At 43.0% G+C, this 26,917-nt stretch overlaps 1 protein-coding gene across 1 annotated transcript in view; it reads right to left on the bottom strand.

The window, feature by feature from the left end:
* Positions 1-26,182, bottom strand: part of KHNYN (KH and NYN domain containing) — a 68,013-nt gene extending 41,831 nt beyond the window's left edge. The window contains exons 1-6 of the mRNA XM_070944471.1: positions 26,169-26,182; positions 25,969-26,048; positions 21,928-22,182; positions 15,904-17,735; positions 15,017-15,147; positions 13,516-13,612 (exon numbers count right to left, since the gene is read on the bottom strand). Of these exons, the coding sequence (XP_070800572.1) occupies positions 13,516-13,612; positions 15,017-15,147; positions 15,904-17,735; positions 21,928-22,125 (2,258 nt within the window). The 5' untranslated portion in view covers positions 22,126-22,182; positions 25,969-26,048; positions 26,169-26,182. The remainder of the gene's footprint in view (positions 1-13,515; positions 13,613-15,016; positions 15,148-15,903; positions 17,736-21,927; positions 22,183-25,968; positions 26,049-26,168) is intronic.
* Between the last annotated feature and the right edge of the window lie 735 nt (positions 26,183-26,917).

The raw sequence follows: 26,917 nt of genomic DNA, 5'->3' as shown, positions 1-26,917 counted from the left end.
ACTCATGCCCTCGTCACTTCCCGCCTGGACTACTGCAACACTCTCTACATGGGGCTCCCCTTGAGGAGCACCCAGAGGCTCCAACTGGCGCAGAGTGCGGCCACGCGGGTGGTTATGGGAGCGACATGGCGTTCCCATGTAACACCTCTCCTGCGCGAGCTGCACTGGCTCCCGGTGGTCTTCCGGGTGCGCTTCAAGGTCTTGGTTACCACCTTTAGAGCGCTCCATGGCTTAGGACCTGGTTATCTACAGGACCAGTAGCCTCCCACCGGCCGGTACGCTCTCATAGAGAGGGGCTCCTCCGGGTGCCGTTGGCCAAACAATGTCGACTGGCGGCCCCCAGGGGGAGAGCCTTCTCTGTGGGGGCACCTACTATCTGGAATGAGCTCCCCCCGGAGATACGGAGGATCCCGGATCTACGCACCTTCCGCCACGCTCTTAAAACCTTTTTATTCCATCAGGCTGGCCTGGCCTAATTTTTCCCTTTTAAAACGCAAATTTTAATTTGTTTTTAATTTATTGGGGTGTTTTTAAATCTGTTTTCGGCCAAATTGTTTAATTCGGTTTTATTCTGTTTTTAAATTTTGTATTTATGTGTTTTTATCTTGTGGCTGTTCACCGACCTGAGTCCTTCGGGAGTAGGGCGGTATACAAATCAAATAAACTAAACTAAACTAAACTAACCCCGACGAGAATAGCCAGAATGTTCAAGAACAAATCAGAGAAATGTTGGAAATGTCATCAGACTCCAGGATCATATTACCATACGTGGTGGACATGTGCAGAAGCTAAAAGATATTGGACTAAAATCCATACATGGTTGGAAAAAATGACAAAGAAACACATAGACTTTAAACCAGAGATATTTTTATTAGGGATTTTACCAGAAATGTACAATAGAGAATTGAGATATTTCCCTCGGGGGAAAAGCAATTGTCCCGAAGGTTCAGGAGAAACCTCTTAATTCCGGCGGGGAAAAAACCAGCCATTACGGCTGGCCCGAAGCACTGACAACCGAGGAGTAGGAAGCGAAAATTGAATCAACAGATTGCAACGGTACGAGAAGCGGGGAAAAAATAACGAGTGAGGTACAGCTATATAGTGGAAGAAGAGAGCAGAGAGATTGAGGCTCCAAAACAAGTGGCAGATTGGTAGCCAGATAAACGTGGCGACGAAAAGGGAGAGGAGCGGAAGAAGGAACTTTGACAGGTAGTGACTGCGCGAAAGGAGAAAGAGTGGTGGAGACGAGGAAGAAGACTCCAATGGATATATTTTGATTTTGACGTGAAAGAGCTGTGGATTATAAAATAAATAGATTGACTGGAAGATGGTGGTTTGGACTAGAACTGTGAGATTGACAGAAACTTTGAAAGATCAGAAAGAGATAACGAGTGGCAGAAGAAAGAAGGAACTTTGACAGGTACTGACTGCGTGAAAGGCGAGAGAGACTGGTGGAGACGAGGAAGAAAACTCCAACGGATATATTTGGATTTTGACTTGAAAGAGGTGCGGATTACAAACTAAACAGATTTGCTGGAAGATGGTGCTTTGGACTAGGACTGTGAGATTGACGGAAGCCATTAAAGATTGGAGAGCGATAACGAGTGGCGGAACCGTAGTGGTGATTGGAGAAGTGGTGACTTTAACGGAACTATAGATAGAACAGACTTGGAAAATAACGAATTTTGAACTTGTTATTTAACAGTGTTGAATCTGTGCATTTGGATATTTGGACACTCTTTGAGAGTGACATTAAAAATTATACTTCAAGAGAGTTGGAAAAAAGGACTGTACAGATGACTGAGCAGAAAATGATGCAAGAGTGAAAGAGGATTGTATGGAAGAAGAATAACGAAATATATATATATAATTGATTAATCTGAGTAGAATTAATTAATAATTAATAACTGTTGACTGATTATTAATTGGTAATTAGTGCTTAACAATTGAGACAAGTTGGACTATTGATATTGATATTAATTTTAGTAACGCCTAGTTATATTTACTTATCTTTATAATTGATTATATATATTGTGCTAACTATATTATTAACAAATTAATGAACTTTTAGAATTCTAAATTTTTTCCCTCATTTCCCTCCTTTTACTTTCTTCCTCTTTTCCCTAAGCGTATATACAAGTTAAAATTTATAGAAACCTAAATAAGTATATAGAAAGATATATACTAATATATATTGCCCTATAGAGTGATAACCGTATTTTCCGGCGTATAAAACAACTTTTTTTTTATTGAAAAAATTTTACAAATACAATTTTTCCCCCTTTCCCCCCTCTTTCCCTCCCTAACCCTCCCTTACCCTACCCTCCCCCCATGGCTTCCCCAGAATGAAATCCAATTATACATTTCTTCCTGACATTCTAGTATACTATCCCCTGTAAACTATACATTTCTAGACAACATTCATCTAAAAATTATCTAATACTTCTTAGTTTAGTATTTATTCTACACATAATCTATCCCTATCCTCCACTCCCTTACATAAATCTCTTGTGTCCGGTCTTTTATATATGCTGATAACTTCACCATTTCTACAAGACTAGCCAGCTTCAGAGTCCATTCTTCAATAACTTCCCTTTTCCAGTATAACCTAATCTATCACCATATACCCTATCAGTTTTGTTTCACCCACTTTCCCGCAGGTCCGCCATATATAATTATTTATAAAATCTAAACAATCACATCAGATCCTTCTTCCAACAGAGTATTTAGTGTCTTTAGTTGCCATCTGCCCACATCGTTAAGAAATACTTTTATGTATAAAACCCCCCTGAGTGACTTTATATTTATATTCCATATAATATCTTCTGCAAAGTCTTCCATCTAGATTATTAATTCCATCAATCGTGTTAGGGTAACAACCAGATCAACTGCAAATGCCCTTGTTCCGTAGTCCTCTTGCCTCATAATTATTCCCTTCGACGTACACATAATCCATCTTTCTTAAAATCTATAATAGAAAGTTCCAATTCACTCAATTACAGGCCTTCTCCACATGCTTAAACACCAGCACTGCAGGGATCTGTTTATTCTTCTCAAGATAGTCCAATAAGCCTATAATTTGCCTCACATTATCTTTCATATATCTGCCTTCTATAAGTCCTACATAAACATAAATCGGTTCTTAGATAACTGGCATTGATATGTTGGATAATAGTTTTACAAAAATTTTATAATCCATATTCAAAAGAAATATTGATCTAAAACTTTCTAGTTTTGTGGAACCTGCTTTTTTTCTTGCCTTGTGGTGGCTTGAAGCTCTGCTGTTGTTGCTTTTCTGGAATTTGTTTATATGCTGTTCGAGTTGTATGCTGATCTTTAACTGTGCAGGACATTAGATCAAGATCCACAGCCGCTTCTCTTGTGTTTTTAAGTGGTCCAGCTAAAACCTTTAAAGGATAATCCAAGCGCGAGTCATCCAAAGAGACCCCTATAGTTCCTTGTATTTCCATTGGCTCCACCTCCATCTGCTTCCACTGGACTTTAGTCTTTTGTTCAATTTGCTTTTCTTTATCTCCCTCCTGTATTCCTGATGCTGACAATATACGTGGAGATGTTGGGCCAATTTTAAAAACATTGCGATAAAATTCTTCCGCTTTTTTAACAGTATTTAATTGATATCTTTCTCCTTGATACGTCAATCTTATGCCAACTGGGACATCCCATCTGTATGGAATCTGTTGTTTCTTCAGTTCAATCACCAAAAATCCAAAATCTTTTCTGTCTTTTAACATCTTAGGCGGCAACTCTTTGTAAATCCCAATCTGCCTTCCATCCACTTGTAGGGTAGAAACAAAAGACTTTTGCAATATGTCATTTCTTATTCTTTTATCTATAAAATATATCACTACATCTCTGGGCAATTGCCTTTGTCTTGCTACCCAAGAATTCACTCTGTAAATCTTATCAATTTTGGACAAAACCTCTTCAGGGCTAACCTTTAACATCACAGCCAAAGCATCAGCACAGATCCTTCTCAAATCTCTGTTATTTTCCTTTATCCACCTCAGTCTTACAGCAAATTCCATAAATTTAAATTGCATCATTGTCACTTCATTTTCAATCTTTTGCATTTTATTATCCACATTATAGATCTTATAATCAGCTTCCTTCATTTTAGACTCTACTTCTAAGTTGGTTTCTTCGATTTTTTTATCAATCTGAAGAATTATTTCTGAGAAGCCAGTCAGAACTGTCAAAAAATCTCGCTTCATCTTATCATACCTTTCTTGCACCAGTTTCTTAGTTTCCTGTTGAAATTTCTCAAACTTCTGGTCCATAAGCACAATAATAAATTCCTTCAAGTCTTTAAAATCAGTACTTAAAAACTGCTCTTGTAACTTATGAGTAGGGGAACCCCCCCATACAGCTTTGTTATCTGGCTTTAAAGCCATTCTGCCACGCAGACAGACTCTTTTTTAAGAAGGAAATCTTCTCTCCCTTCTCACCAGCACAAAATCCTCTCAGAATTAATCAAGTCTCTAAGGGAGATAGAACATAAAGACAGTTTGGAAAAAAAACTTTTTTCTTCTCTTCTAACCAGCGCTGTTATTTTAGATACTTTATAGCATACTGAAACAATCAGGCAAGTCCACTTTCGCTTTCAGCTTTTTTTTTTTTTCCTTTCAAGCAGCTAAAGCCGGGCGCCATTTTAAACCTTCATTCTTTGTTCAATCTTAAATCCAATCACAGGGGTAATATATATACTTGCAGTTTTAGATTCCAAATCCGGATTTCACTCTGTTTATTTTAATCCTTTAACTTTCACTAATTACGTTGGTCGCGCCGTCTGGCTCTGCAATAAGCAGAGTTCCCCCGTCGTCCGGAGCCTCGGCAAGCTGGATAGGGAGCCTCATCCTGCTTCCTCCCCAGAGGCAAAAAGGACACTCTGGGGACTTTGCAGGGGCTCTACCTGCTCTCGCCGGCTCTCCTCACGCTTCTTCAAAGAAGCGGAGTTTTTTCGAGCCGCCTCTCAGCTGTGGAGGCGGCTCTTTACGGGCGGCGGGGCTGACGGTCATAAAAGACCGTCTGGCGACAACAGCGACCGGAACCGGAAGCCATAAGACGACTTTTTAACACATGAAAATCTTCTCAAAAGTCGGGGGTCGTCTTATACGCCGGGTGTCGTTCTCCTGTAACCAGGCAGACCAGCCCGAAAGGCTCTGACGAGCCTTAAATGGCTCTGGCGATCCAAGCTCTGATGATCCCAGCTGAGTTGCCTGCTAATCAGGCAACTCAGCTGGGATTGCCAGAGCCATGTAAAAGGAAAAAAGTTTTACCCCTCCAGCTTGCTTACCTTAGCTGCTAGTCGCAACGCTTGCCTTGCTTCGCTTGCCTGAATCCATTCCATCAGCAAGCCACTCCCTGCCTGCAATCAAGCAGGCAGGGAGTTGTGGACTTCAACTCCCAGAATTCCTCAGCCAGAAAAACAAAGCTGGCTGAGGAATTCTGGGTGTTGAAGTCTACAAGTCTTAAAGTTGCCAAGGTTGGAGACCCCTGTTCTATTGGGTAAGTTTTTTTCCCCTTTGGGAGCTTTAAAAAAAATAGTTAATTGGGGGTTTTTTTAGTTGTTCTTTTTTAGACCTAGCCATTTAAAGTTTAGGAAGTTTTAAATTTAGCTTTCATATAAAAATAAAAATAAAATAAAATAATATTTGTGCAGCTTTCTGAGATTTAGTGTGTTTCTGTAGTGTTTCACTCTAACTACACAAACACACAAAATCTCACAAAGCTGTATGTGGAATTTTGTGTGTGTAAAGTGTGAAAGTTGTTTTTTTGGGCTTTTTGTGGCTGTGTGAGGTTCCTGCTTGTTTCAGGGGCCATTTTGGGTCTAGCCCAGCTGCTTTTACATTGTGGGTGAGCCAGTTGATGTTTTTTAATTTTTATTTGGTGTGCGTTGGAAGAGGGGTAGTCTTATATGGCGAGTATAGCCCAAACCCTATATTTTAACAGGAAAAGTCGGGGGTTGTCTTATACACCCAGTCGTCTTATATGCTGGAAAATACGGTATGTATTTATTAGAGTGATAAGAGTATTTACACAGATAAATTTATAATATTATAAATATAGACTGTCATTTAAGGACTTGTATGATATAGATTAAAGCTAAAAACTATTATAGGCAACAAACTTAAGGACATTAAAAGTAAGTCATTGTATGAAATTTTGGAAAAATCTGCAACAAAGAGTAAAAATGACAAGCACAGGCACAACAACTATAACCAAAATAAATAAGAAAATAAGCTCGAATCAGACATCTCTTACAGCGTCCCCAGCACAGCAAAGGTTGATAGAAACCATGCTGGGAACAGATAAAGAAAAGGCAGGCTCCATTTCCAGTATACAAAATATTCAATCAGTGTTGGCAATGATCCAGGAGGCAATGAATAAGACACAAGAATCCATTGTGAATAATCACGAGGAAACAAGAAGAAATCACGAGGATCTGAAATCTGATGTGGGAGAAATAAAAGACAATATAAAGAAAATGGATGACAAAATAGAAAAAATCCAACAGAATATCGTTAGGAATGAGCAAAGGATCCAAAAGGTAGAATCAAAAATGGAACTAACAGACAAGAAGATAGAGACATTGGAACAAAAGCAGATGTCAACTACCAGGAAACTAGAAGAATCGATCACACATCTGGAAATGGAGAATAATGGAGGAAATCCTGGCAGAAACAACACAGAGAGACAAGGAGGACATGCAAATGGACATCGACAAGGTTTACAGAGTGCATACAAATTATGAGCACAGGCACAAATTGCCAAAGGAAGTGCACGTCAGATTTACCAAAAAAACAATAAAGGAAGAAATCTACAAAAAGATGAGAGACGAGACAATTCTGTACAAAGGGAAGGAGATAATAACACTCAAACAAATTCCAAGACAAGTAAGGGATCAGAGGAAAAATTACAACTTTCTCACATCACAATTAAACAAACATAAAGTCATGTTTCGATGGCTGATACCGGAGGGCATTCTAATCTCTTGGCAAGAGAAGAAATTCAGGATAGATAACTTGGAAAAAGCTCAGGAGTTTTTTGAACACCATTTCGTCTTGGAGGAAGATCAAGAAAGTAGAGAGGAATTGGAGAGTAAAAGCCAAGAAGAATATGCCACAGAAGAAACAGAAGGAGAACAAGAGGAAAAGAGAAGATTGGAAAGAGAAAGAATAGAGAGAGAGGGAGCGAGGGAAAAAACACAAATAGTAACAAGAAACACAAGAAGACTAAGGACAACAAATAGATACGAACGAAAATGGAACAAGAAATAAAAATGATTTCAATAAATATAAACGGATTAAATGTGCCAGTCAAGAGAACTCAAGACATTTACAAAGTTACAAAAATTGGAGATGGACATTATAAATTTACAGGAAGTGCATATCAAGAAAAAGCACGAAAAGATGCTAGAGAATCCAAGACTAGGAAATTTATATACTTCATTAGCAGAACAAAAAAAGCGAGAAATTGCAGTTTATATCAAAAAACATCTGAAAACAAAACAAATATACACAGACAAAGATGGAAGGGTCTTAATGATTGAGATACAAACAGAACAAAAAATAATATTATTGATTTTGATCTATGCACCAAACGGGAACCAAAATGAATTCTACAAAAATATACATGATAAAGTAAAAGATTTGGAATATGAAAACATTTGCATTATAGGTGACTTCAATGCAATTACGGATATGAAAAAGGACTATCAGAGTAATAAGAAAAATAAAACTAAGAAAAAGACACTTCCAGATACGTTTAAAGAGATGATACAGGAATTATGTATTCAAGATGCATGGAGGGAGGTAAATAAAGAGAAAAAACAGTACACATTCTATTCTAGTCCACATCAATCATGTTCTAGAATAGACATGGTTTGGATGACGACAGAACTCAGAAAAGACATAGAAGAGGTGGAAATAATGACAAATATGTGGGCAGATCACAACCCGGTAAAAGTAATATGGAAAGGACAACGGAGAAGGAAAAGATGGATGATGAATAAGGAAATATTAAAAGATAAAGATTACGTACAGATGATGGAAAAAGAAATGAACATATTTTTCAAGATAAATACAAAAGATCAAACCTCACTTCAAAATCTATGGGACACGGCAAAAGCGTACATAAGAGGCCTGACAATAGCATATACGGTGAAGAAAAATAAAGATAAACAACAAAAACAAGATAACCTGTTAAAAGAACTCAAAGAATATGAATTTGATCTATAGAAGGATCCCCAAAATAAAACGATCAAAGGAAAAATAAATCTGAAAAAACATAAAATTAATTTGATCACACAAACAGAAATAGCAAGGAAAATTAAATTTATTTATTTATTTATTTATTTATTTATTTATTTATTTATTTATTTATTTATTTATTAGTTTGATTTATATGCCGCCCTTCTCCGGAGACTCAGGGCGGCTTACAATGCATTAAGCAATTAGCTTAATTAAGCAAATTAGCAAAACAAAATCATTTTGAACATGCAAATAAAACAGGATGTTGGTTGGCTTATAAATTGAAAAAAGAAAAAGAGAAAAGAATAATACACCAATTACAAGATGAGACAGGAGAGATATATTATAGAAATGAGGACAAAAAAAATATAGCGAAAAGCTTCTTTCAAAAATTATATGAGCAAGAGGAGATATTGGAAGAAGATATTAAACAATATTTAAATAAATCAGACATAAAAGGATTAGAAGAGACACATAGGGAAATATTGAACAGGCCAATTAATATGATGGAATTAATAGAGGCAAGAAAAAAACAGAAAAATAATAAAACTCCAGGCCCAGATGGCATACCGGCAGAATTTTACAAGTTGTGTCAACACCCAATAGATGAAATTTTACTTGAAACCTTTAACGAGGCACTCTTGAAAGCCACAATTCCCAAATCTTGGACGGAAGCCATTATTACACTTATTCCAAAAGAGGAGACAGACCAATCACAAATCAAAAATTATAGACCGATATCATTATTAAATGTAGATTACAAACTATTCACATTGATTATCGCAGAAAGAACAGCCATAAAATAAAACATATAAATACAAAATTTAAAATAGAGATAAAACAAATTAAATAAATTTGGCTGAACCGTTTTAAAACCCCAATAATTTAAAACCAAATTTAAAATTCCCATTTAAAAGAGGAAAAGTTTAGGTCAGGCCGGCTTGCTGGAATAGGAACGTCTTAAGTGTGCGACGGAAGGTACGCAGATCCGGAATCCTCCGTATCTCGGGGGGGAGCTCGTTCCAGATAGTAGGTGCCCCCACAGAGAAGGCTCTCCCCCTGGGGGCCGCCAGTCGACATTGTTTGGCCGACGGCACCCGGAGGAGCCCCTCTCTATGGGAGCGTACTGGTCGGTGGGAGGCTATTGGTGGTAGCAGGCGGTCCCGTAAATAACCAGGCCCTAAGCCATGGAGCGCTCTAAAGGTGATGACCAAAACCTTGAAGCGCACTCGGAAGACCACCGGGAGCCAGTGCAGCTCACGCAGGAGAGGCGTTACATGGGAGCGCCACGTCGCTCCCATCACCACCCGCGCGGCCGCACTCTGCGCCAGTTGGAGCCTCCGAGTGCTCCTCAAGGGGAGCCCCATGTAGAGAGCGTTACAATAGTCCAGACGGGAGGTGACGAAGGCATGAGTGACCGTGCGTAACGAGTCCCGATCCAGAAAGGGACGCAACTGGCGGATCAGGCGAACCTGATGAAAAATCCTCCCGGTCACGGCCGTCAAGTGCTCTTCTAAAGACAGCCGTGAATCCAGGAGGACACCCAAGTTGCGAGCCCTCTCCGTGGGGGCCAATGCTTCGCCCCCAATAGTCAGTGATGGCACCAGCTGACTATATTGGGACGTCGGAAACCACAGCCACTCGGTCTTGGATGGGTTGAGTCTGAGCCTGTTTCTCCCCATCCAGATCCGTACGGCCTCCAGGCACTGGGACATTACTTCAAGGGCATCGTTGGGGTGGTCTGGGGTGGAGATGTACAGCTGGGTGTCGTCAGCGTACTGATGGTACTCCACCCCGAAACCACGGATGATCTCGCCCAACGGCTTCACATAAATGTTGAACAAAAGGGGCAAGAGGACCGATCCTTGTGGCACCCCACATATAAGGGGCCTCGGGGTCGACCTCTGCCCCCCTGTCAACACAGACTGCGACCAGTCAGAGAGAAAGGAGGAGAACCACCGTAATACGGTGCCTCCCACCCCCAACCCTTCCAACCGGTGCAGCATGATACCATGGTCGATGGTATCAAAAGCCGCTGAGAGATCTAATAGGACCAGGATAGAGGAACAACCTCTGTCCCGAGCCCTCCAGAGATCATCCACCAACGCGACCAATGCCGTTTCCGTGCTGTACCCAGGCCTGAAGCCCGACTGGAACGGATCTAGATACGTCGTTTCATCCAGGTACCGGGGAAACTGTCGTGCCACCACACTCTCAACAACCTTCGCCACAAAGCGAAGGTTGGAGACTGGACGATAATTAGCCAATATTGCCGGGTCCAGGGAAGGCTTCTTGAGGAGAGGTCTCACCACCGCCTCTTTCAAGGCGGCGGGAAAGACACCCTCACTCAATGAAGCATTTATAATCCCCTGGAGCCAGCCTCGTGTCATCTCCCGGGAAGCCAGCACTAACCAGGAGGGGCACGGGTCCAACAAACATGTGGTCGCATTCAGTCTACCCAGAATCCTGTCCACGTCCTCAGGGGTCACAGGATCAAACTCATCCCAGATAACATTCTCAGGACCTGCCTCCATCATCCCCACTGGATCTACCCAGTCGGAGTCCAGATCTTCCCGAATCTGAGTGATTTTGTCATACAGATACTGAACAAAGTCCTCGGCTCTTCCCTCCAAGGGGTCCTCCCTCGCTTCCTGGTGGAGCAGGGAGCGGGTCACCCTAAACAGGGCGGCCGGGCGGTTATCTGATGACGCAATAAGAGCAGCAAGATGAGTACATTTCGCTGCTTTTATCGCCATTAGGTAATTCTTAATATGAGATCTTACCAGTGTCCGGTCAGATTCAGTGCGACTGGCCCTCCAACTACTCTCTAGGCGTCTTTTCCGGCGCTTCATCTCCCTCAGCTCCTCAGTTGAGGATTAGTAATTGATGTACTGGAATACTACGAAACAAATTCAGATAAACAGATGGCACTAATTTTTTTGGATGCACAGAAGGCCTTTGACAACTTAAATTGGAAATTTCTCATGCTACAATTGGAAAATATGAAATTCGGCGATAAATTTGTAAATATGATAAAGAAAATATACTCCTCCCAAACAGCAAAAATAACAATAAACGGGGATATGATGGAACAATTTACGATATTAAAAGGAGTGAGACAGGGGTGTCCTTTATCCCCTCTGTTGTTCATATTATCTTTAGAGACATTACTAAATGAAATTAGAAGAGATAAAGAAATAAAAGGACTGAAAGTTAAAAAAGAGGAGTATAAACTTCAAGCCTTTGCCGACGATATGGTCTTTATTATAGAGCAGCCAATATTAACAGGAACTAAACTACTAGCAAGAATAGAAGAATATGGGAGGATAGCTGGACTTAAAATTAACAAGCAAAAAACAATGGCATTAACGAAAAATTTTACAAAGCAACAAGAGAAGATACTATATAAGAGAGTGTGGTGGCCATTTAAGACTCTGTGACGAACAAAAACTAACTCTGGCTAGTCACTTGAACAACGCTTAAAGCTGCCGAAAGGTTTCTTCTTTGGAACTGGACTATTTATAAAATGTGTGTATTTCTGTTTATCTGGTGAAGGGATATTCCGTTTATTGAAGTAAAAGCACTTGGCAGTCAGTGCTCGTATTGCTGCCAAGTTTTTGATAACAACCTGTGTGCGTGCCAAGTGCTTTCTTAACCCTTGGCTGGCTGTGTTTGTGTGTGTGTGGAGACGGGGACAGAACAGATATTTCCAAAGACATGTCATCAGGGAAGCATTGCTCCAGACATGGCAGGAGATAAAAAAGAAACATTACGATAAAATTCCGGAATGGCTATCTACTATGGAGGCACAAATCTACCCTAATGCCATGGATATTGCCAAAATGAAAATTTACAAAGACCTGCTGAATAATCAAGGGGAACTAAGAACAAGACAAGAATTGAAAGAACTGGGTACAGACATTGATTGGTGGCCATATATGCAAATAAAATCTAGATATAGGACAGATTTGGCACAATTCGGATTTCAAAAGGGATCATATGAATTAGATAAAATTTTACAGGGAACAGATGACAAATTGATAAAAAAAATTATAATTATTTATTAAGATACAAATTAGAAGAAGTGGTTAAAGAAAATATGATAATTTGGGCAAAAAATTTCAGATATAATATTGAATTAGAAAAATGGGAGAAATTATGGAATATAAATTATAAACTAACAATGTCTGTATCCTATAAAGAAAACATGTACAAGATGTTTTATAGGTGGCACTTTCACCGGACCATATGAAAAAGAAATAAGATATTTAATCATCCATATATTGACAGCAGCACGAATAGTTTTCGCTCAAAATTGGAAAAGCAATGATATACCATCAGAGGATAAGGTGATTAGGAAAATTATGGAATGTGTGGAAATGGACAAGCTCACAAAGAAGATACAAGAAAAAGACGAAACGGATTATTACTTAGTATGGGAGAAATGGTATAAATGGTTGGAGGAGAAAAAGGAAAAAGATAGGGAAATAAATGAGAAGATATAAATTGTGGATAGGAAATTAAGTACCAATCTATATTAATAGTAAATCAAATATGTAGATTAAGAGAACACATATACTGTAGATGATATATTAGGAATATAGGTATAAGGGATATGTTGAAATAAGAAAGAGAAAATGTATAAATATGAATATAGACTACCGATGCGACATGTTGAAAAGAAGATGTAAAGATAGATTTTTGTTTATTTCTTAGTGTGTTCTGTTGTTGTTTGTTTGTTCATATTTAAAAAAATGTTTAATAATTTTTTTTTTTTAAAAAAGAGAAATTAAATAATTTGTAATTTTGGATATGGGATTATGCACAAAAGAATCTTAACCGATCAACACACTTTCTGTGATTGTATTGAATGATGGTGTTTTTATGTTTAAAAATAAAAAAAAAATTCAAAAAAAAAAGCTAAGAAGGGAATAAAAGAACCAGTCCAGTACACATCCTTTCCAGCAACCAAAACCCAAAGAAGCAGGGATTAACACCAGACAAACAAGCAGAAAACAATACCGCAATCAAGAAACTGCCAAGGAAGAAAACACATTCCCGCCAACACTGGCAGGGTAAACTAATGGATGTAAACAGGGAACAATCCCCGCACTTACTAGCATGGAGGACATTACCTAATCGGGTAATGAAACATCTGCAAGCAAACAACCAAGCTTTTTAAAAGCACCAAAAACTCCAGAAAACACTGACTGCTTTTAGTAACCAATCCAACAATGGAGCTCACCTGTCATCATATGGGACAATGCCTCTCCCGTCGATTTTCCGGGATGGTGTAAGGGACAGGATGCTTAGGTCGTGCAGTTCAGTCAAAAAGCGCCTCTCTGTGATTGGGGAAGGGATAGGGAAACAGGCAAAAAAAAAAAAAATACAATGGTCAAAATACACCAGTAGATGTGCTCATTGGTTGCAGCTCAACGCAAATGAAGTACCACTAGATGTAAACGGGGTGTCTTCCTTAAATTAATCTATGAAGGATTGTAGCAGTAGCCACCAGAATGGTCGAAGAATTAGGGAGGCTCAGATCGAAATCTTTAGCCACCTTCAATTTGTGAATTTGATTGGCTGATAAGTTCCACCTTCAGTCTAGGCCAGGGGTCAGCAACCTGCAGCTCTGGAGCCGCATGTGGCTCTTTCACCCCTCTGCTGAGGCTCCGTGTCACTCAAAATATGTGTCACAACCGCCAATGTGTGACACCCGCTGGCACGCAATTTATTGAGCTTTTCAACCCCCGGTGGGCCAACCATGGATAAATCCAAGAAAAGAAAAGTTTCAGAAGAAAACAGAAGGTTTAATTCAACTACGTATGTTAGTTTTGTGGCCGCTCTAGAAATAGTCAGGCACAGGAAGGGTTTTGTGGCTCCCGGTGTCTTCTTTTCTGTGGGAAAGGGGTCCAAATGGCTCTTTTGAGTGTTTAAGGTTACAGACCCCTGGTCTAGGCATCTGATGGGCTGATGAGTTCCACCCTCAATCTAGGCATCTGATTGGCTGATGAGTTGCACCCTCAGTCTAGGCATCTGACTGGTTGATGAGTTCCACCCTCAATCTAGGCATCTGACTGGTTGATGAGTTCCACCCTCAATCTAGCATCTGACTGGTTGATGAGTTCCACCCTCAATCTATGCATCTGATTGGTTGATGAGTTCCACCTTCAATCTATGCATCTGATTGGCTGATGAGTTCCACCTTCAGTCTATGCATCTGATGGGCTGATGAGTTCCACCTTCTACCATATGCATCTGATTGGTTAATGAGTACCACCCTCAATCTAGGCATCTTATTGGCTGATGAGTTCCACCCACAATCTAGGAATCTGATTGGCTCCTTGATCTCACAAGAAAATGGAAAAGGGCATGGGGAGAAATGAGTTCATTCAAGGTATAAACAGGCTTGAACATTCCACGTTGTAACAAATCAGTGAGTAACTATTTTTATTACTAATATTTACTAGAAAAGTCAGGGTAGGAACATGTAGCTTCCCTTTCCCTAGATTATTAGACTGGTACAAATGCCTCTGTTTAGATAATGCTGGTGGAAGTCCTCCATACGACGTTTAAAAAAAACCAGTGTCCCCATTTTTATTCATTTGCAAATACATAGATCCAATAGGTTTTTTCAGCCATCATGATGGATTAAAATGCCTGCAGGGAATCAGCCAAAAGGTGGTTCAGCTCTTTGCTTTTGAAAACAAAACAAAAAAAAAAACAAAAAAGCAAAAACTTCCCACCTCTCACATTAGAATCTTTTTCCATTCGATAAGCGGGCACTAAGACGTTCACTTCGCGGTGGCCTCGGTCCCAGAAATATTGCACGGCTAGGGCAATTCCTCGGCATGAGAAGAACTGGTTCAGACCATGCCTGAGAACAGAAAACAGGTAGAGATTTAGATCTATGAAAGTCGAAGACAGGGGTGTCAAACTTGAGGTCCGGGGGCCGGATCTGGCCCATGTGTTGATTAGATTTGGCCCACAGGGCCGCCCTGAAAACGGCGAAGGACCGGCCCGTGGTGCCTCTGCCAATGAAAATGGGCTCCCGAGCTCCGTTTTTGGCTGTGCTGGCCTCCTTCAATCTTCTGCCAGGGAAAACAGATCTCAGGAGGGCCGCGTTTTCGCTGGCAGAGTGCTTGGGCCACCACAGCTGCCCCCAATATGAGTGACATTGAGCTGGCCACACCCACCTCAGCCATGCACATGGCCCTCCCGAGCTCTATTTTCGCTGGCAGACGGTTGCATGATTTGGTGATTTTACGTAGGGTATTATTCTGTTTCCCCGAAAATAAGACTCAACCGGAAAATAAGTCCTAGCATGATTTTTCAGGATGCTCATAATATAAGCCCAACCCCCCAAAATAAGCCCCAGTTAAGATTGTCAGCCAGCATTTAGTACCGTATTTCCCCAAAAATAAGCCCTAACCAGAAAATAAGCCCTAATGTGTCTTTTGGAGCAAAAATTAATATAAGACCCAGCCTTATTTTCAGGGAAACACGGTAGATAGTCTTAGTGGTCAGCAATGTACCTTTCTAATGACATCTACAGAAGAATAGGAAGTGGATGGGGGCTGTAGTGATAAAAATTGGATTTTTATCAGACTTTCTTCCCCCAAACCCAACTCACATCATGGCCACGTTGCTACCATCAATAATGACCATCCGCAAATTTTTCTTCCCAGGTGTGTTGGCCAGCGTGAGCTTGAACTCAGTCTGGAGAGCCTCCTCAAAGCGCTGAGCTCCCGTTACTGTAGAAACAGAAGCCTGGTGAAGAGCTTCCATGCTGGTGCTTTTGGCTGACTGGATCACCTCAGAATCCGATAGGGAGGACAAAAAATTAGCAGTGGGAGAAACTCCAGGATTACTTGCTGAAACATGGTTGTGTTTCGAAAATGCACCATTCCACCTTTCCTCCGGATGAGTCCTTTCTGGAGAAGATTCCCTGTAATTCAAAATGGTTGCCCTCTGGGCACCAAACTGACCAACATGTTCTGGCTTCGTTGGTGATCCCCCTGTCACACTCTCACCTTTGCCTTGGCGTTCCCCTTTCTCGTTGAGCTGCCTCAGGAGACTTGCCAATGGGGCTCCTGTTTGTATTTCTGTGGGGATCTTGCTGGGACAATGGCCACAGTTGACCACTGCCGTTTTGATCAGTTCCTTGACATAACTGTTTTCGTCATATGGGTCTTCCAGAGACAAAGCAGCGAGACCTCGTCGTTCAGGCTCTTCCTGAGACGGGGAGGTATCTTCGTTTTGAGACAAGCCTGCCGCCATCATCTGGACTCTATCCAAGATAGTTGAAGGGGCTTCCTGAACTCCACCCTCCAAGAGTACCTTTTTGACCACGTGCTCCTCGTAGCCCATCGTTTTAAAGAAGTTTAGCCTCATTTTGAACTCTTTTTCAGTCCACGATGACAGCAAAATGTCGGATGTTGCCTCCTCCCCCTCAGTGGTTTCCTCAGGCAAACTAACGGGACTCGATGCTGTTTCCCAAATGGGGTTCTTCTCTTCTGCCTGATGATCCTCCAAGCTTTCTGTGAGGCCTTTGTATCCAGGTAGAATCTGAGTCTCGGAGGTAGCTGGAATTGGCTTAGAGAAACTCTTGGAAAGCCCAGAATTCTTAGCGGTCATGGCCTCAAGCCAATGCCGAGGACCATTCAAGTCAGACAGATGTCCCTGTGGCTTAGGGTGCAATTGGGCCTCATCAGAACTTCTGGAAAAGTCATCCCATGGGATGTGAAGATGTTTTTGGTCTTGAGGTTTCGCCTCCACAGCAGGCAAGTCAGCCCTGGCATCCCAAGGCCTAGCTGAGTACGGTAGTTGCATCAAATCTCCAGCTTTGTGAAGAGATTCTTGCGGCCTGGTAAATTCCACAGGCCAGTCAGGCCCGGAGCCTCTAGTTCTATTCTGTCCCTGGATTTGACTGAGTTCTTCAGGTATGTCAAAGACAGGTTGAGGCCAATCTGGAGTCCTAGATACGCCACTATTCAAAGCATTGGCTTCCCACCCCAGTGAACAATCTGTCATGAAACCAGGTGGTGTCCTGTAGCCATTCCTTTGCCCCTCCATGTCTTCTTCCTGAATCTCCTTGACCAAACCAAGCAATTCCTCTTTGACCGAGGTGGGCAAGATCAAAAGATCCATGGCATGTTTGTCATCGTATTTCTCCACCAATTCCCGGAAGGCCCGTTTGACTTGAGCTTCCCGTTCTTCTGGAAGCTTAGGGTTCTTCTGGTGTTTCCCCACAAATTCCTGGATCCGGCTCTGAGCCATGACAAAAGATTCTGCCAACCCTGAGATCAGCAGGGTACCCGGGTGGAGAGAGGTGAGGTTCGCTGATGTCCCTTGAATGAGGCAATCCAGAAACAACCCATGGGCACCTAAGAAGATGCACCGCATGTCTTTAGGATACTGTACTTCCTCCTGAAGCTCTGGGGCACAAAGACCTTTGATGTATTCCTGGAAAACACAAGAACGTACAATATGGTCATCTATATATATGAAAGCGAAAACCACTCACGCATTAATCACGAAATCTCCAGAACCGTAAAGCCTACAAACTTGAAATTTGCCACGTATGTTGCTCTTGGCTTCTACATGCTCACTAAGAAAGGATTTTTCAAAATGACCATCAGAGCATTAGTATTTCCTATATTATTATAACACGCTCTGATGCTAATTAGTTAGACGTTCTACTCCCCCTCCCAACTTGAAAATAACTCTGGAGAGAATGGGATAGCATAAGACAGGCTTCTGTAGGGCAAGGCTCATGGAGAGAAGGGGCTAGAAAGCCTAAGGGAGAGAAGGGGATAGGATAGGAGACGTTTCTGTAGGGCAAGGCTGAGGGAGAGGGGAGGCTTCTGTGGGAACAGCCTGAGGGAGAGAAGGGGAGAGGAGAGGATCTATGGGGCAAGCCTGAGGGAGAGAAGGGGAGGAGAGGCCGATCGTAACTACTCATTAATTTTCAAACTGTGTTGATTTATGAAGCCCGATCACGTAGTTTTGTAGTGGAGCACGGGTATCCAGCTAGTAGTATATATGTCTGAAACCAGTGGTGGGCTTCAAAAATTTTAGCAAGGGGTTCTCTGCCAGCTTGCTGGGTGGGCATGGCCATGGTGGGCGTGGCCTAGACGGCCTCCTGCACCATGGGGGGGGGCTTTTTGCCCTCCTGGGGTTCCAGAGGCTTTCCTCGAGCCTCCGGGAGGATGAAAACAACCTCCCCAGGCTCCGGAGGCTCTCTGGAGGCCGGAAATGGCCCCGTTTCCGGCCTTCCTGATCTTCCAGTAGGCCCCTTTTTCGTCCTCCCCGAACCTCCCCATGTGCCCTGCACTTACCTGCATACAAAACGAGCCGCGTGGGGACTCCTGGGAGGGGGGGCGTGGCCAGCCAGGAGTGGGATTTGGGGGTTCTCCGAACTGCACAAAATCTTAGCTAGAGGTTCTCCCAAAACCCTGCGAACCCCCAGCAGCCCACCCCTGTCTGAAACAGAATAGTTTTTGACAGAAAGTTACATCTGAAATTTTCCCAACACTACAAAAAAAAAATCCATTTCTAGAAACAGGCAATTTATTCATAAGCCCATACTATATGGATTACTGTAGACCAGTTCTGTATTTTGGGTTCATAAGCAGATGTATAAACATTGTTATTGTATTATTTCTTAGGTTTGCTAAATATTGGCATAGTCATAGCTCACAGCCCCACTATTTTGCTTCCGCTTTGAATAATGCAGTTAAATAAATCATATTTATGTTATATGTGTATGCATATTTATAATATATGTATACGTGTGTTTATAGATATAAATATACGTATAGATTTAACATAACTCTGGAGGTGAATGCTAGTTTAATAGCAGATGCCACCTCCCCACCCACCCGGTTCTATGCTTCCCACTTGTCCATCTTTTTTTACAAATCATATTGATGTATTTTCTTTGATTTCTTTTTGATCTTTCTTTTTTTTCCTTTGGTTGTTTTATTGTTCTATTTTACTTTTGTTTAGTTTAAACTTCCTTTTTGTATCTTCATTTTTTATGGATACAGTATGAGCCACTTAGAGTAGGCCTATGGCAAGATAGCCAGCAAATAAATTTTAATAATAACAATAACAATAATACTGTAGTAGTAGTAGCAGGGGTGGGCTGCTGGGGGTCAGCAGGAGTTCAGGAGAACCTCTAGCTAAGATTCTGTGCAGTTCGGAGAACCCCCAAATCTCAGTCCTGGCTGGCCCCGCCCACCTCTCCCCTCCCCTCCCAGGAGTCCTCACACGGCCCATTTTGGATGCAGGCAAGTGCAGGACGCATGCAGAGGCTCGGGGAGGGCGAAAAAATGGGCCTACTGGAAGTTCAGGAAGGCCCTCCAGAGGGCCTCCGGAGCCTGGGGAGGCCATTTTCACCCACCTGGAGGCTCGAGGAAAGCCTCAGGAGCCCAGGGAGGGCAAAAAAGCCCCCCACCCCGCCGTGGTGCAGGAGGCCGACTAGGCCATGCACACCATGTCCACGCCCACCCAGCAACCAGGTAGAGAACCCCTTGCTAAAATTTTTGAAGCCCACCCGAGTAGTAGTAATAATAATAACAACAGTTTCCGAGCCAAGCTTTGAATCTATTCATGCGTATTGTTTCAACTACTTCAAATAAGCAAAATTTGCTTAAAATATTTTTGGAAAACTAAGGAAAACAACATTGAGGCAGTCCCTGCACTGTGTCAAGTGATCCTAGGAATCCTTGCATAAGCCAATTTTTGTCCACACTGGACTGCACAGAATTACAAAGTACAATGTTACATAAATAAGGAACTGCCTCTGTTTATATAGCAAAGATAAAGCAAATGGTGTAATTAAGGAAATACATTCGATCAAATTTAGAGCATTGGAAATTCCTCTATTTTTTTTCCCAAAAGCTTTATGCCCTTTTCCTGAAGCCTTGGTAGTACAGGGGTTTAAGGCACCCTGTTATTAAGCTTATTAAGACCAGCTGCCTGCAATTACTGCAGGGTTCGAATCTCGCCAAGGCTCAAGGTTGACTCAGCCTTCCATCCTTTCTAAGGTAGGTGAAATGAGGACCCAGTTTGTGGGGGCAATAAGCTGACTTTGTATAAATATACAAAAGGATGAAGGCTATTGCTGAGCACATTGTAAGCCGCCCTGAGTCTTCGGAGAAGGGCGGCATATAAATCAAATTAAAAAAAAAAAAAAGCGAAAAAATAAGATGAAAATTGTTCAATCTGAAGACACTTTGGTGAAGCAGATGGGAAACTATGCTAAGTTTTGAGGGCACGATTCTCACCTGTTTGACCAAGGAGGAAATTTCTTGGAATTAAATGAAATTTCTCAAAAGGCCAATATAAAATGCCGTGTTAATTAAGCTGGATAGTAAATCCACCTTGGGCTTTCATAGTAAACATTTCTCCCCAAAGTTGGAGGAAAGGACACCAATCAGTATTGTCCCAAAAGTTCTTTTCAATAGGCAATTGGACTTTCTTGGGGGGGGTTTCTATGTTTTGCTTCTCATCCAAGAAACTTCTTCAGTTCTGATTGAATGATGTGGAATGGAAGGATTTATATTCTTTGTAGTCATCTGGTCATGAGCTGTAAGTCTTGTTTGCTATTTAGCTCTGTTATAGAGGAAAAAAACCCTTAAGTGGAATCTCCTTCAAGTCAGCCTCAATTCATAGCGGCTTCAAGGCTGAACCCACGTCATTTTCTTGGTAAAGCAGATTTTCCAACATCCTAACCTAGTTTACAGACTTCAGATTTCCAAAAAGCATCCAAGTTTTTCCAACTTCAGATTCAGATGACCACCATTAGCTAGGTTAGGGGTCACCAACCTTTCGGACCTCAGGGACCACTAAATTCATAATTTTAAATCCCGCGGACCACTAATATGATCTGCCTAATGACCGGCTGGGGGGGCGCATGGCTAGGTGGGCATGTGACTGGGTGGGCATGGCTAACTCGATGTCACTCACGTTGAGGGGCGCCTTGTGGGACTCTACTCGCCCCTCTCCTCCTGTCCTGCGGGAGTACAAGGCCAGGTACAGGCGCCTGGAGGCTCAGCGGGCTGAGATGGTCAGCCAGTTCCAGGCCATGATCCAGTCCCACTGGAATGAGGCCCTCTGGTTCTTTGCCACCAGCAGCGCTTCCCTCCAGCCTTCGCCCAAAGCCCCGCACCAAGAGGCTGAAGCAGACCCCAAGTTGGAATTTTTCTGCCCCCTCCAACCCACACAAAAAGACCCCGAAAGGGGAGACTCTCTGCAGCAACACAAACGTTCATTGCACGTATCCGGCCCAGGGGCCGTAGTTTGAGGACCCCTGATTTAATGCAATATTAAAAATGCAAATAATTTTTCTGCGGACCACCAAAATTTTCTCACGGACCACCAGTGGTCCACGGACCACCAGTTGGTGACTGCTGAGCTAGGTGACAGAAGTTAGGAAACAAAACCACCAAGTAAGGCCTTGGGAAAAATTGCTGCTAATCAGACTGAGTAATGTCTTCTCATGAAATAACACTGGCCTGCAGTGTTAGAGAGGACTACATATCTCCAAGTGGCCTGGAGACTTTTGTTTCCACAATGGCCAACATGAAGACCATGATAAACTGCTTTTATAGGCATTAAACCTGGATCTGGGATCAGCTGTTTGCCTGACCTTTGCCCTGTGAGGATTCTCTTGGCTTCCTTGCAACTGCAACCAGATCTTCCTTGCTCCTTTGGGATCTGATCCCAGCACCCCCATGACATTCAGCTCCACCTGAAAGAGGCGCTCAATCTGGGGACGGTGTTGCATCAACATCTCCTGGGCCTCCTCGGCCACTGCAAATTCATCCAGGATTGTGCTGTTCGGCATGATGGAAGCCTGCGTTTGCCAGCTGTTGAAGACCCAAGTCGCTACGTGGCTAATAAGCTGCGGGGAAGAGAAACCGGGCTGATTAAAAGGGCCATGGGTGAGAGATGAAAGCGAAATGAAAACAAGGAAGAAAAAACACAACGGATACGGCTGCTTAAAAGCTTTCCAGTCCCTTAGTAACCATGAAACATCAACATCTGCATATCCCACGGCCTTGGGAAGGATACAGCAGGCTGATAAAAGTGCCAAATCCAGTCCACACATCCAGCTGAATGTGCAAAGCAGCCTAATAACATTAGATTCTCACCAGGCTCAAAGTTGACTCAGCCTTCCATCCTTTCCGAAGTGGGTAAATTGAGGACCCAGATTGTTGGGGGGGAAATAGGCTGACTCTGTAAACAGTTTAAGAGAGGACTGTAAAGCACTATATAAGTCTAAGTGCTATTGTTATTCAAGGTCCCACGACTGAAAAAAGAAAGGAGGGGGGACTTAGAATCGAGGGGGTGGCAATATTCAGAAGGGCTGACCACAACCAAGGATAAATTTCATGACAGTTAGAACAATTAATAAGTGGAACAACTTGCCTCCAGAAGTTGTGAATGCTCCAACCCTGGAAGTTTTTAAGAAGATGTTGGATAACCATTTGTCTGAAATGGTATAAGGTTTCCTGCCTAAGCCAGGGGTTGGACTAGAAGACCTCCAAGGTCCCTTCCAACTCTGTTATTCTAACTAGCTGCCCCCTCCCATAAGGATGCATTACATTTCTTCTCTCTATTTGCAAACTGCAACTGGATAGGACGATTTGCAAACTCCAACTTCTGCGCTAATAAGGGGGCTCCTGTGAAATAAAGCTGCACCCTTATCATAAAAATTACCCCTTGGAGTTGAAAGAAATCTGCCAATGGTGCTGACCTGCAACCCTTATTTGTATACAATAGCGAAGGGTATGCAAACGAGAAAGAAAATTCTGTAGAACTCAAATTAGGGGTTTTTCCCACATGAATAAGTACCCTGTTTTCCTGAAAATAAGACCCAACCAGAAAATAAGCCCTAGTATGATTTTGCAGGATGCTCGTAATATAAAACCTACCCCGAAAATAAGCCCCAGTTAAGGTCATCAGCAGACAGAAGTGACCTAACCAGAAAAGACCTAACCAGAAAATAAGCCATAATGCGACCTTTGGAGCAAAAATTAATATAAGACCCGGTTTTATTTTGGGGGAAACACAGTAGTCTAAACGCTTGACTTCATCCAAATCAGGTGTCCAACCTATGGCCCATGGGACATGTGGCCCCGCACAGCCAGCAATACAGCCCCACAATAATTTTAAAAAGATTATGTTATTTGTATACATTAACTATTTTAGATATTTTATATGCAGCCAAAGACAAGCGAAGAAGTCGGGCACCTGTGTTCTAAATGTTTAGCTTGAAGAAATAAGTTTCGATTCCCGAAGCCCACATAATGCTGATCTCATCTTCCAGGAAGAGAGAGGAGGGAAAAAAGGCTTGACTTCAAAGACAAATACAATAATTATATTATGCAGGTAGTGCTCGACTTACAACTGTTCATTTAGTGACCCTTCAAAGTTACAACAGCACTGAAAAAAGTGACTTATGACCATTTTTTCACAGTTACAACTGCTGCAGCATCCCCACGATCACATGATCAAAATTTAGATTGCTTGGCAACTGGTTCATATTTACGACCATCGCTGTGTCCCAAGGTCCTGTGAGCCCCTTTTGAGACCTTCTGACAAGCAAAGTCAATGGGGAAGCCAGATTGACTTCACAACAAGGTTACTAATTTATCAACCGCAGTTGATAAATTATTATTCCTTTTAACAACTGTGGCAAGAAAGGTCATAAAATGGGGCCAAGCTCACCTAACAAATATCTCACTTAGCGACAAATTTCAGGCTCCATCGTGGTTGTAAGTCGAGGACTACCTGTATAATATAGTGATCGCAAAGCAAGGAAAAGGATACGGCCGTAAAAGCATTGACAGGGCCTATGTAAAATAATCTTTAAAGCACAGAATCAGATTTAAAGGCCCCGCGGGAGACTTTGGGCCAATTGTTAATTGAAGAGCCTTGAATAGTACAGGGGTTTAGTGCACCCTGTTATTAACACAGCTGCCTGCAATTTCTGCTGGTTCGAATCTCTCCAAGGCTCAAGGTTGACTCAGCCTTCCATCCTTTCTAAGGTAGGTGAAATGAGGACCCAGTTTGTGGGGGCAATAAGCTGACTTTGTATAAAATATACAAAAGAATGAAGGCTATTGCTTAACGCATTGTAAGCCGCCCTGAGTCTCCGGAGAAGGGCGGCATATAAATCAAATTAAAAAAAAGAAAAAAAAATTGTTTCCACTCATGCCAACCTCTCTCATGGAGGCTGTGTTTTAAGCTTAAAATTTTGGTATATTTGTCAGATTTATAATCCTGCCTTTCCTCAGGGAGATCAAAGGGGAAGGCAGACTCAGTTAAACAATCAGCTGAGGGTGTCAAAGGTTAAAAGATCAGCGGATTGTAAATAAGGAAAGCAAATGTAAACACCAAAGGCCACCTTCAATTCACAGAACAACATAAAATAACAAGAGTTGGAAGGGACCTTGGAGGTCTTCTGGTCCAATTCATGGCGGCCGGACGGATCCACCAAGGACAGCTGCCCTTCATCCCACTGGACTGGGTACCCACTCAGAAGGTGGGGTGGAGGAATTCCTGGCCAATTGGAATGTAAAAAGCCAGGAAATGAGAAAACACAGGCACTTCCATGCCAAGGGGATTTCTCACTTATTTTCATAACTGTGCGGCAAAGCGAAAGGAGAAACCCAAACAACAACAACAACAACAGTTGACTGAGTGTTTTCACGGAAAGGACAGACCAAATAAATATCCTTAGGACAAAAGTACCGTCAGCCATAAAACAGGGATCTCCCACCGGAGAGGGGACTGGCGTCCTAAAACCAAAGATCACCCCCACCCCAAAACACACACACACAGAAAAGAAAAGAAGAGAGACAACAACAATCACAGGGGGATCCCGAAGTTGCAAATGCTCCAACACTGGAAGTTTTAAAAAAGATGTTGGATAACCATGTGTCTGAAGTGGTTGTAGGGTTTCCTGCCTAGGCAGGGGGGTTGGACTAGAAGACCTCCAAGGTCCCTTCCAACTCTGTTATTCTATATTCCTAAAAGCAAAGATCACCCCCACCCCAAAACACACACACACACAAAAGAAACGAAGAGAGACAACGACAACCACAGGGTGATCCCGAAGTTATGAATTGCTCCAACACTGTAAGTTTTTAAGAAGATGTTGGATAACCCTTTGTCTGAAGTGGTGGTAGGGATTCCTGTCTAGGCAGGGGGGTTGGACTAGAAGACCTCCAAGGTCCCTTCCAACTCTGTTATTCTATATTCTTCTTGGCAAACCAGCCTTGGCTAACGATGTGCCAGCCACACACCCACCCCACTTTGCGGTGAAGAGTGGGGGGCATTTCCCTCTGCCCCGACGATCTGATCGAAGAGAGACCACCCTCCACCGCGCCGCGCCCCCAAACTGACCCCCCCATTCGGTTCTTTTGGTCCTCGGGATCGCCAAAAGGCGTCCCCGCGCCCCAATACGAGCCCAGTGGGCGGTTGGAGATCCTGCCCATGTCGCAATCCCGATGACCTGGTGGTGTGGGGGTGGGGGACACGGATTGCCCAAGCGCACCCCCCTCCCTCCAGCCCAGCACGACCCTCCCCCTTCCCCATATGCAACGAAAGGGGAAGGGGGTGTTGGAAGTGCCCGAAAAAGAGAACGCGCGTCCCCGATCTTGCGCTCAGCCGGGCGCCTTACCCGCTGGAGTCGCCCAGGGAGCCCTCACAACGCCGAGAACCACCACTCCATCCGTTCCCATCGCTGCTGCTTCTTCCGCGCTGGTTTTTGGGGAGGGGAGTAGAGAGAGAGAGGAAAGGGGGGGGTCTCTTTCTTCTGCCCTAACCCCACCCGCGAGAGAGACCACCTCCACCCCACCCCCCCAAACAAACGCAGCAAACCTGGCACTCTCAAGTTTCAGCGTCCATTTTAGTGCCAAGCGGAAGCGCCAGACGGCTTGTCCAGAGCCGGAGTTTCCCAGCTGGGCGGCGCGTCTGGGGGGGCGGGGGGAGAGAAGAAGGTGGCGGCGGTTCCTGTGGCGGCGGTAACTTCCTGCCCTGGCGAGGGAGAAGTTTCTGAACATGGACAGAGTGCCGCTTCTCTCTCTCTCTCTCTCTCTCTCTTCCTCTTTCCCGCCATTCTCTCTCTCTTCCCCGCCCTCCTCTCATTTTCTCTCTCTGTCTCCCCCTCACCCACCCTTTTGCAAAGGTGCCTGGGTTTCTTGGCGCCCAATGCATATGGCAAAAAGTTAGAACGCATTCAGAAATAATTTGATTGCCCAAATTGTCTGTCTGTCTCTCTCTCTATCATGTATCTACCCACCCGTCTATCTATCCATCCATCCATCCATCATCTATCTACCCACTTATCTATCTACCCACCTATCTTCTATATCTATTATCTATCTACCCATCTACCCACCTATCCATCCATCCATCATCTACCCCTATGTCCCCTCCCCCTTCTCTCTCTCTGTGTCTCTCTCCCTTCTCCCCCCCCCCCTTTGCAAAAGCGCATGGTTTTTCTCAGCACCCAGGCATCCAGCTGGGTTTACGCAATCACACAACGTACTGACCGGGATTAGCTGGTGCAGTCTCCCAACGTGCAAATGTTGATTTTAAAGGCTTTCGGGAGGGAGGGGAGTGTTTGC

This window comes from Pituophis catenifer, unplaced genomic scaffold (genome assembly GCF_029215685.1).
Source record: "Pituophis catenifer annectens isolate HBS135680 unplaced genomic scaffold, rPitCat1.0.hap2 SCAF_5, whole genome shotgun sequence".
NCBI lineage: Eukaryota > Metazoa > Chordata > Lepidosauria > Squamata > Colubridae > Pituophis > Pituophis catenifer.
Note: the sequence above shows the minus strand (reverse complement) of the source record. Positions and strands in the feature narration are given on the sequence as shown.